The following is a 12,324-nucleotide window of genomic DNA, read 5'->3' on the forward strand; positions in this document are numbered from 1 at the left end:
TCTCACATCTTACACACTGAATGGGATAACCTCGTCGTGTTGGCTCCTCCTAAGGCAGTCAGTAATTCAGAGGGAATGTCGTCAATTCCAGGTGCCTTGTTCCTACTTTGGCCTCTCAAAGCTTTGTCAAATTCTGACCTCAAACTTGGGTTTCCCATTTCATCAGCAGAAACAGCCTCTTCTTGTTCCAGAACCATATCATCTACGTCTTTACCCTGATGCAACTGTTGGATATATTCCTGCCATCTTTATGCCTTTAATTCTTTTCCCAGAAGTGGTTTTCCATCTGAGTTCTTAATATTCATATACTTAATTTTTCTTTCTCCAAACGTTTCCTTGATTTTCCTGTATGCTGCATCTACCTTTCCTAGGACCATAAAACCTTCAACATCCTTGCACTTCTCCTTCAGCCATTCTTCCTTAGCCACCTTGGACTTCCTATCCACTTCATTCTTTAATCGCCAGTATTCCTTTCTGCCCACTTCATTTCGTGCATTCTTGTACTTTTGTCATTCGTCAATTAGGTCTAGTATCTCCTGAGTTATCTATTGATTCTCAGTTGATATTTCCTTTATTCCGAACATTTCTTCAGCAGCCCACAGACCTCATTCTCCAAGACTGTCCATTCTTCCTCTATTGTGTTTCCTTCAGCCCTTTCATGTAGTCCTTGTGCAGCATGTTCCTTGAAACAGTCACTCATACTCTTTTCTTTCAACTTGTCTGGATCTCATCTTGTTGCATTCCTTTCTTCAATTTCTTCAATTTCACATGGCATTTCATGAACTACAAGTTGTGGCCAGAGTCTACGCCTGCTCCTGGGAAAGTTTTGCAATCCAACACCATCTGGTTTCTGAATCTCTGCCTAATGCAGTGTCTTCAAGTCTCGTCCACGTATACAGCCGTCTTTTGTGGTGTTTGAACCAAGTATTAGCAAGGACTAAATTATGATCGGTGCAAAATTCAACCAGCCGACTTCCTCTTTCATTCCTTTGTCCCAATCCGAATTCTCCTACTGTACTACCTTCTCTTCCTTGGCCTACCACTGCATTCCAGTCTCCCATCACAATTAGATTCTCATCACATTTTACATATTGTATTAAATCTCCTATGTCTTCATATATTCTTTCGATTTCTTCATCATGTGCCGAACTAGTAGGCATATAGACCTGCACTATTGTGGTGGGCATTGGTTTGGTGTCTGTCTTGACAACAATAATCCTTTCATTATGCTGGTCGTAGTAGCTTGCCCACTGCCCTGCTTTTTATTCAGTATTAAACCAACTCTTGCATTTCCCCTGCTTGATTTTGTGTTGATAATTCTGCTCTTCCTGCCAACGTACTTCACTTATACCAACTACATATAACTTTAGTATATCCATCTCCCTTTTCAGATTCTCTAACCTACTACAACGATTCAAGCTTCTAGCATTCCACGCTCCGACTCGCAGAATGTCAGTATCCATCTTCCTGATCATTGCCCCCTCTCGTGTGTCACCCCCCTCCCGAATATCCGAATGCAATGCTCCGGAATATTTTACCCGGAAGGAAGCCATCATCAGTACATCAATCATGCAGAGAGAGAGCAGCGTGTCCTCGGGAGTTAGTTACGGCTGTATTTTCCCGTTCCTTTCAGTCGTGTAGCAGTATCAACACAGCTAAGCCATGTTCAGCATTATTAAAAGGCCATATCAGTTAATCATCCAGACTGACGCCCTTGCAACGTCCGAAAGGCTGCTTTCCCTCTTTCGATGAACCATTCGTTAGTCTGGTCTCTCGACAGATACCCATGCAATATGGTTGCACCTGCGGCTCGACTATCTGCTTCATTGGGACACGCAAGCCTCCCCACCGCGGCAAGGTCACATGACTTGCAGGGGAATAATAATAATAATAATAATAATAATAATAATAATAATAATAATAATAATAATAATAATAATAATAATCGTCATCATCATAATGATCATCATCATCTCCTGTGAACCACGAGATTTTTCCGCAGTGGGGAGGCTCGGGCGTACCAGTAGGTATCCAAGCCATAAAGCAACAATATCGTATGGGTATCTGTCGAGAGACCAAATTAGTGAATGGTTCATTGAAAGTGGTGTAACAAGCTTTCGCAAGCCGCTAGGGTGGCAATATATTTGAGTGACTGATAGTCTTTCTTGATGTAGTTGGTTTAGGTGAAGTACATTAACAGGAAGAACAGGATTTCTGGTCAGTTAACTACAGAATTATTAGGACAAAATCAAATAGGGGAAATGCTGGAATTGGTATAACAATAAGAAAATAGGGTAATGCGCAAGTTACTTCGACCATCATAGTGAACGTATTATTGCTGAAAGACGGACACGAAGCCAACGTTTACCACATAAATACAGGTCTATACACCTACTATTTCAGCCAATGAAGAATAAATCGGAAGACTGTACGAAGAGATAGACTGTGTAATACAATATGTAAAAGGAATTTTCAAGAAATTCTGTCAAGACGTTTTCCCGTGATATTCAATGAAACAATCAAACAGCAGCCAGTCAGAAGACAGAGAGATAAATATTGAATTGAACCTACTTTCTAGTTTTCTAAACCTTGATACTGCGAAATTTGAATTCTACATACAAGATATTAATGTTATTTATGTAGTTATCATCATCATCATCATCTGTTTACCCTCCAGGTTCGGTTTTTCCCTCGGACTTGGCGAGGGATCCCACCTCTACCGCCTCAAGGGCAGTGTCCTGGAGCTTCAGACTTTTGGTCGGGGGATACAACTGGGGAGTATGACCAGTACCTCGCCTAGGCGGCCTCATCTGCTATGCTGAACAGGGGCCTTGTGGAGGGATGGGAAGATTGGAAGGGATAGGCAAGGAAGAGGGAAGGAAGCGGCCGTGGCCTTAAGTTAGGTACCATCCCGGCATTCGCCTGGAGGAGAAGTGGGAAACCACGGAAAACCACTTCCAGGATGGCTGAGGAGGGAATCGAACCCACCTCTACTCAGTTGACCTCCCGAGGCTGAGTGGACCCCGTTCCAGCCCTCGTACCACTTTTCAAATTTCGTGGCAGAGCCGGGAATCGAACCCGGACCTCCGGGGGTGGCAGCTAATCACGCTAACCACTACACCACAGAGGCGGCTATGTAGTTATACTGTATGTATAAATTACTTCCTTACCTTGACGGTGACATTTTTGATGTTGACGCTGAGACGAGCCACGTGGAAGCGCAGCTCGAAGGGTGGCACAATGGGATTGATACTAGGATTCTGCAGCTCCTCGCAGAGGGCATGTGACCCCAGCCAGAAGTCGTTTCCGAAGAAGAACTGGGAGGAGTAGTGGCCACTGGCATCCGTCACTGCAACGAGAGAACAATGTGGATCATATTCTGAAACTAGAGTTACTCTCCACGTGTATGTTGAGAACCCAGCCTGCAGGATGTCTGGATACTCAACAGCTTCAGCATCAGCTCGTAAAGATGGCGTCACTAAAGAGGCATACTAGCCAGAAGTTGCTATTACATATCAGTCTGCCAAGCCCATTGAAATGGACGCACCAGCTGACCCTATGAGCGATATTTTCACATCATTCATAACAGGGACTGGATGCATAAGGGATGACATTACTGACAACGCTCATTCCTCAGTCACTTTCACATTGCCAAAGCCAAGGATGAGACTTACACAGGTCATTGAAAGTAATAAACTTGCCCTAGCCCATAATAAAAGACATAGAGCACAAGATATGCGCTCCACTTGTGAACTACTATTTTCAGTATTGCATTGAAACCAGTGTTTTACTCTATAAACTAGCCACCCAGCGTGGCTTCACACGGGAGCAATTCTGAATTTTTGTTGATAGGCTTTATAAGATTTCTTTGTAGACATTTGCAAAGATTTTTCCAAGACCCTTTCTCTCTCCCAGCACGCCCTCTCCCACCTGTCTCCCCATTGCGATATTCAAACCACTCCTGTGCTTTCACTAAATAATTATATTTCCTAAAACATTCATGCTAATTTAATTTAATTTCGTGTGGCTATTTCTAGCCGAGTGCAGCCCTTGTAAGGCAGACCCTCCGATGAGGGTGGGTGGCATCTGCCATGGGTACGTAACTGCGTGTTATTGTGGTGGAGTGTAGTGTTATGTGTGGTATGTGACTTGCAGGGATGTTGGGGACAGCACAAACACCCAGCCCCCGGGCCATTGGAATTAACCAATGAAGGTTAAAATCCCCGACCCGGCCGGGAATCGGACCCGGGACCCTCTGAACCGAAGGCCAGTACGCTGACCATTCAGCCAACGAGTCAGACATTCATGCTAATTACATACCGTAATTGGGATGTTAATAATATTATTGAGGTGAAAACCACTTCTTCTGATAAGGATTATGTAAATCCAAAATATGGTTTCTAACTTTAAGGTTAATTTCTTACCGCAGTCTATAATATATATCGAGGGCTACCTTCTTCAGAAGGGGCTGTCTGATCGAGGCGGTAAAGGTGTGCTCGGTTCACCCGGAAGGACGTGGGTTCGAATTCCCGTCAAGAAGTCACAAAATTTAAGAAACGATATTTCCACTTCCGGAGGTGCATATGGCCCTGAGGTTCACTCAGCCTACACCAAAAATGAGTACCAGGTTAATTCTTGGGTGCAAAGGCGGCCGGGCGTAGAGCTAACCACTCTACCCCATCAAGTGCCGAGGTTACGGATAGTGGAAGCCTTTACCTTCCACCCCTCCAAGGGTCTTCATGGCCTGTACGGAGAAGACTTTGCTTTTCTTACCTTCTTCAGTTAGAAATATACCGCCGCGGATCTTCTTGTAGAGGTTTTTATGATTAACAGTTCTTCCTCACATACAGTACTTGGGTAGATCGATGACAGTTTAGGCAGCGTAAATCAAGAAAGTGTTTGGATGGCTTTTTTCTTGGATCTCTTTCACTAAATTCACCACGATTGGTTTTGGATTAGTTGTAGATTAATATTTCGTGCACCAAAACCTGGTTCGATTTAGCGTTCTATATAACGATGAAAGCCACGTGAATACCCGTTCAGTGGTTCACGACGTTACACCGCACAAAACAGCGCTCTCGTGTCCATCAATGCGACGGACCATAATATGAAAATTCTACTTCAACAAAGTTAATTTCCTACGTTTCATTTAAATCATTAATCACCCGTCCTGTGCTATTATAGCAAAGAAAGTAATTATTTTTAAATGTTTATTGAGCAGAAATATCAACGTAGTAAATAACTTCTTTTTTTACAATTTGTTTTATGTCGCACCGACACAGATAGGTCTCATGGCGACGATAGGATAGGAAAAAGCTAAGAGTGAGAAGGCCTGTGTTTTAATTAAGGTACAGACCCACCATTTCCTTGGTGTTAAAATGAGAAACCAAGGAAAACCATCTTTAGGGCTGCCGACAGTGGGGTCCGAACCCACCTCCCGAATGCAAGCTCAAGCTCACACGGCCACTTGCTCGGTGTAATAAAAATGTATGTCTGTTATCTGCAGTGTATGTAAAATCTACTCTGGTTCAGCTAATTATTTAGTTCCATGTACGAATCAGAGTTGATGTGAATGATGAACGATAAGCAGTTATTAGCGGTGGGTGGCCACACTCTTACTTCAATATTCGGAATCTCGAAAGATCTTTTGTACGCGAAAGTATTCACTATGCTTGGAAACGTTCCAATATCCAGTATGAAGATAAAGTTTGCATCTGAAGTCCGTGTTGAACGTCAGTATCCATTACGGTGCTCACTACCTCATTTGACAGTAAGCCATTCTAAATGACCTGTCCAGCTACAGGTAGTGAAACGTGTACTGGTCAACATACGTTTGTACCGACCAGTCTGTTACCTCACACATTTACTTGCAAATTCCCGTTAAGGTCCCTGGTTCAGAAACCTAATCCCGCTAGCAATAACTTGACGGTAGACTGGGTGTTGCCGGTTGATAGGTGACTTTCCTACTTGTCTCCAATGACATTTTCTCCAATGACAGCTTCAAAAATGTCACCGACTGTTGAGTAAACAAGTTCTACTTAAGAATGTCAGAAAAATATTATCTTGGTAGATGTGAAAATTAAAAGTTTTATTTCAGTACTATTATACACTGACATTAATTCATTCCTCATACTTATATTCTTATTGTTTTTTTCATTTCCAGTATTACGTTTATAGCTTAAAACAGTTATTTAAAACAGAGTGGTAAAATGAATGCTTATTAATATTTTATAGTATCTTAATTTCTGGGTAGAACAAACTGCCAGCCTTAGAATAAACACAAAATAATAATTGCATATTTGTTCGTTCGTTCGTTCGTTCGTTGGTTCGTTCGTTCGTTCGTTCGTTCGTTCGTTCGTAGAGTCCTCAGCCCGAAGGTTGGTTGGATCCCTATTAGCTTCAACATCAGCTGTTATGGACAACCTAATAGTCACTAAATAGGCATACTACTACTACTACTACTACTACTACTACTACTACTACTACTACTACAATTAAGTATAAGTCAACATAACGTCAACAATTCAATGCAGGGAAAAAGCAGTTTTAATTTTAACCCGACATTCCTATGAGCTTGATAACAAGCCGAAATTTTTACGGACCGAGCTCGATAGCTGCAGTCGCTTAAGTGCGGCCAGTATCCAGTATTCGGGAGATAGTAGGTTCGAACCCCACTGTCGGCAGCCCTGAAAATGGTTTTCCGTGGTTTCCCATTTTCGCACCAGGCAAATGCTGGGGCTGTACCTTAATTAAGGCCACGGCCGCTTCCTTCCAACTCCTAGCCCTTTCCCGTCCCATCGTCGCAATAAGACCTATGTGTGTCGGTGCGACGTAAAGCAACTAGCAAAAAAAAAACAAAAAAAAGTGTTTACGGCTATGATCAGGCAGTAATGTAAAAATGTCGTTTCACAAAATTTACGACGTCTTTCACAAATATCAGATGAAATAAGAACGTAGTATACAGATCAACAGTAAGTTACTTTTAGACGTATTAATGTTTGGTAACGATCTGATCAATACTTTTGAAGGTGAATTTTCAAAGTGAGCACTCCGTTGGAAATGGAAAAAAATAGCGGTACTTTTTTTTGTTTAACCTGCGTCAAAATTTTAACTGGGTACGATAAAACTTTCTACTCCACACAAATTAAACGTAGAATAAAATAAGCTAAATTTTGGTGTAGCTTGTTTCTATGCGGGGAAAAAGGATAAACTTTTTATTAGCGTATTAACTTCGGTGTCTATATTTTTTCCACGACAGTAGGGTGATGGAGAATGAGGTAGTTTCAACTCTTTTTCCGTCACTGAACTTTGACAACATGGAAGTGACTTAAGCCTGAGCGATGCTAGTAATGCAGCCAGTCCCTGTTATAATTGACCGAGAGATAAACCGACGTCTACTAGCGATTCGTTGGAAATAATAATATTCAGATCAATATTTTGAAACAAAACATTGTCAATCACGTGAGAGTTCCCTACGAGAATTTTATGAAATTCCTCCCAGTGGTTTAGATGTGATGTAATTTTGAAGGCAGGCAGACGGCATTTCCTTTTTTGTATACAATAAAGAGAGAACGTAAAATCTGTTGATGACCACAAGATTCCATTGATCAATGGTTAACAAGAATGGAATACATCGCAATTGCAGACGTAACTAATGTCTAAAACACGCATCTATATCGACCACCCTACATACAGATGATATAGTCGTAGCGTCCACCAACAAGGACGAATTACAAGCCTCCATAGACAGGCTAGCTGCTTGCTTAGAGGCATACTAACAAGACACTGCCAATGATCTTTAGAAAAGGAGGCAAAAGAGCATCCGTGGATAAATTAACTCTAAATTCAGAAGAAATCAAGATAGTAAATAGCTTTAAATATTTAGGTATCACCCTACAAACCACAGGAAATTATTTCAGAAATCGTATCAGAGAAAGAACCTCCACAGCCATAACAAACAAATATGATATAAGTAATCCTACAAAACCACCACGATCAACTGCCACGTTCCTCTCCTTCCCTAAGATAATGCCCGTCCTAACATATGTAATAGAACTGATATGGAATTACCTAAAATTCAACGACGTCTCTGCAAATGAAAAAATAAAAGTAAGAAATCTTAAAAGAATATTAGGAGTCTGTAAAAAAAACATCAAGATTAGTATATGAACTAGCCAACGAGACTTTCGTCATATAAGACCTGAGGTTCAAAGTACAGCTACCATCCACGCGAATGGAAACGGAACAGCTCCGGATCAGAAAAATGAAGAAGACCAGAATTTGACCTGATTTATATATAACTGACGTCATGATGGACAGGAAATGGACAGAGTCAAACAACGAAATGCGAAGTACTCTCACTCGCCTCTCAGTCCATGGTTTCCACCACAAATTATGTAAGATGACTCGTTGCAATGAACCAACACAGCTATGTGTATGCCAACTTTGCGATAACTTCTATCACTTCTCAATTTGCTCAAAACGAACAAAACCTCTAATAGACTACAGCAAAGAATGACCTACTGTTAATTCTTTTTCTATCTATTCATCTGTGTATATTACTATTGTAGCCATTTGACTGGAATACATTCTTATTATTAATGACAAAATTTGAGAGAATTTTTGTACGTCCTTTCTTGTTAAATATCGTAAGAGCTATAGGACAAATGATTTGTTGAGGAAGTGATATTTCCTCTGGAGCGAGCGGACGATTTAGTTAGAACATAGGCTACCATTAACATTCTCAGATACGGCGGTCGGAATGTTTTAGCTGCCAGCTCTCGGAGTGAGGTGTGCTATCCACCTTAGGTTATCACAACTTTCTCGTGGATGTCGTGTGTATTGACACAGTGGCGAGAAGAGGCGCAACTGCTAACACTCCGAACACGTTAGTCAACAAAATGTGATGTTCTTAAGGATGAAACCTCCACGAACTTTTTGAGGCTACTATTAAAATCTTTTTCCGGGTCTGACCGCGTTGTTGTGTATGCATATTATGTACAAGCTACCGACGTCTCCAATACATTACAGTATTTTGTATCAAGGCGACTGATATTCCCAATTCGCTCTATCGACGCAGAATTTCCCGTAGAGATTGGTAGACGGTGGTAGAAAAATGAGTCTTGTAAATAATACAAAGGATGTCCGACTCCCTGGACGAATGGTCAGCGTTGAGACCTTCGGTTCAGAGGGTGCCGAGTTCGATTACCGGCCGAGTGAGATAAACTTTTCTGGCTCGGGGCTGGTTGTTTGTGTTTGTCGCAACACTTTCCTCTTCACATTCAGACAACACCACCACACTACCCATCACGACAGAAAAACGCAATAGTGATTTCATCCCATCAGATAGGCTTGGAAGGTATCCGGCTGTAAAACGTGACCAATTCCATATATGCGAGACAATTCGCACTCGCGGCCCACAATGTGTGGTAAAAGCGGTAGAAGAAGAAGAAGAAATACCAAGGATTTATTTGTCAATTACCATCTACTAGTCAACTGAGAATAATAGAACTCACAATAAACAAAATAAACAGAAATAAAAAATTAAGGGCTTTGCATTCAAGTTTTAAAAGCTCAACCCGCACATAAAAAGGGAAGGGATTGTTCGTATATGTAGGGCAATCATGATTACAGAAGTAGTATAGCCTACCCGCTGAACGCAGAGGCTTACAGGGTGTATAATCTCGAAGAGTAGGTGTTTTTCTGTTGGTCTCCTATTGAAATCTAGCCTGTGCACGAAACTCTGGTAGAAGTTATCTGAATATCAACGACAATGGTATGAAATTACTGCACTGCAATATTTGTATCAAGCTATATTTGTAAATACATTTAATAAATTTGAAGAAAAAACTCTACTTCTTACCTCAACAACTTAGGCCCCAGAAACAGTGTTTGATGTTATCCTGGACTGTGAACAGTCCGTAATGAAATGTATATAGGTAGAAGGAGCATTATAGACTTGAAATGGGCAATCTATCAGGTGCCATCAGAATGGTCTCTTTCCTTAGTAATTTGCCTCTTTTGGGAGGTTACCTTTCCTGTTTAAAGAACATTCAGCATTTCCGTATTGAAATGGAAAGCGAAACATCGTGAAAGATTTGACAAATTATTAATGAAAGAAAGTCCAGTGTTCTTATTTGTACATATTTCGAGTTTCTTTCCATAACAAGAGATAAAAATATTCACTATTGTTTGACTGTTCTATAGTATTGAATGTATTCTACCACTGACCACTCCTACCCATTCCTCAAAGGATGATGGATGTGTGTGATATCAAGGCCTGCTTCTTGGCTGAGTGGTTATCGTAGCGATCTTTACTTCAGAGGGTCATGGAGATTTTAGCCACATCTGGTTAAATCCCCTGGCTTGGGGACCGTGTTTTGTATTTGTCACAATTCACTTCTGTCCATATACACACAATACACCACATTACCAACCCCACAGAAATACGCAATAGTGAATATATTCCTTCCCATGGGATTGGGGTCAGGAAGGGAACCTGGTCATAAAACAGAATCAAGCCCAAATATAGGACACGGTTCAAACCCTGACCCCAATAAGATGTCCTAAAAACAGAACAACAACGACAACTACTACTACTACTACTACAAATAATAATAATAATAATAATAATAATAATAATAATAATAATAATAATAATAATAATAATAATAATAATAATAATAATAATAATAATGTCCGTTTCTGTGGTGTAGTGGTTAGTGCTATTAGCTGCCACCCCCGGAGGCCCGGGTTCGATTCCCGGCTCTCTAATGAATTTTTGTAAAGTGTACGAGGGCTGGAACCGGGTCCACTCAACCTCTGGCGGTCAAATGAGTAGAGGTGGGTCCGATTCCCACCTCAGTCATCCTGGAAGTGGTTTTCCGTGGGTTCCTACTTCTCATCCAGGCAAATGCCGGGATGGTACCTAACTTAAGGCCACGGCCGCTTCCTTCCCTCTTACTTGTCTATCCCTTCCAATCTTCCCATCCCCCCCCCCCACAACGCGCCGCATTAATTTCAACTTTTTTTTTTTTTTTTTTTTTTTTTTTACACTTGCTCTTAACTTCCTTAAAGTGTGATTTGATAGAATCTGAATATGTTCTTTCAGTAACGAAAGATGTCATTCTTTTATTAATAAAATGCTTTCTCCTTTAGCTGTGCCCTGCCATTAATGAAATGTTTTCCTTTTAGGTATTTTGTAGTATTTTTTAATATTGCATTAATTTCGACAGATGGGAAGAAGGAGATCTGAAAACAATGGCTTCCACTTTAACAAAATAAAATCCGAAAGTAATATCTCTTTGTCTTTAAGTAGGTACATTCTCGTCAGGAATCATATAATATAGATCAATCAAACTCTGCGCACTTCGTTAATAGTTAGCCTAAAACATATAAGGAAGACTTGCAAAAAGTTCCCCCCTAAACCTCCAAAGTCTTTAAGGAAAAAATTTTCTGTTTGAAAACCCAAACTCGTTTTAATAGAGTAAGATACTTTTTGGATACCATTCTAAGTATTATTGTCACTAACTTGCACAAAAATTATTATGGGCCGATAACCATAGATGTTAGGTCCCTTTAAACAACAAACAAGCAAAATGACTGATAAAACAAGACCTTACGTGAAACGTGTATCAGAAGTTATAGCAGAAATTTAAATTTCTACATCTGATTTGTTGCTGAGCTAAGAGAGGTATAAGTTGACATTAAGCATGTGCTATGCCATAGCTGATGTTAAAATGTGAGCACAGTTGGTAGTCCTGGACAACAGACAATAGTTTCTGAGATACGAACCTACAAATGAGGCTTAAAACAGGCAGGCCTCATGTCCAGGTACCGTTAAACTAGTAGGAAGATGGAAAATAGTTACAAATGGTCTCTGTTTTACTTCAAAAACAATAAAATAAACAAAGAACACTGAACATTCAAAGTGTGAACACTTACTCACGATGTACTTGAGTGCTCCAAGTGGAACATTCTAACGTAACACTGTGCTACTTGGCAAAAATGCAGCGTAATTGAGGGCAGTGTGGAAAGTGAGTCCTCATAGGCCAAGTTCCTTCTCTCTGTGTTCATACAGTCGAGTTTTGACTTGTAATTACAGTTGATCCGCTCAGAAGGGAACTCTTTGTGTTAGGCAAGGCAGATTTCAATGAAACTTAGACCAGTGCTCAATTAACATATCCCAATTTAATCGTAATAATCATTTTACCGTAAAATCAATCGTGTTAGAAGACTGAAAACTAGCTGATTCATTCATTTCCGCGTCCGTTTCAAAAACAGTTCTTTCAGAACTCAACAGCGAGGACGGTGGGCAATGGTGTG

General features: G+C 40.7%; 1 protein-coding gene across 1 annotated transcript in view; it reads right to left on the bottom strand.

Annotated features, from left to right (window-relative positions):
- LOC136862274 (nose resistant to fluoxetine protein 6) overlaps nucleotides 1–12,324 on the bottom strand; it is a 415,203-nt gene that overhangs the window by 320,519 nt on the left and 82,360 nt on the right. The window contains exon 2 of the mRNA XM_067138873.2: nucleotides 3,183–3,349. Within this exon, the coding sequence (XP_066994974.2) occupies nucleotides 3,183–3,349 (167 nt within the window). The remainder of the gene's footprint in view (nucleotides 1–3,182; nucleotides 3,350–12,324) is intronic.

The sequence above is a fragment of the Anabrus simplex genome, chromosome 1 (genome assembly GCF_040414725.1).
Source record: "Anabrus simplex isolate iqAnaSimp1 chromosome 1, ASM4041472v1, whole genome shotgun sequence".
Lineage (NCBI taxonomy): Eukaryota > Metazoa > Arthropoda > Insecta > Orthoptera > Tettigoniidae > Anabrus > Anabrus simplex.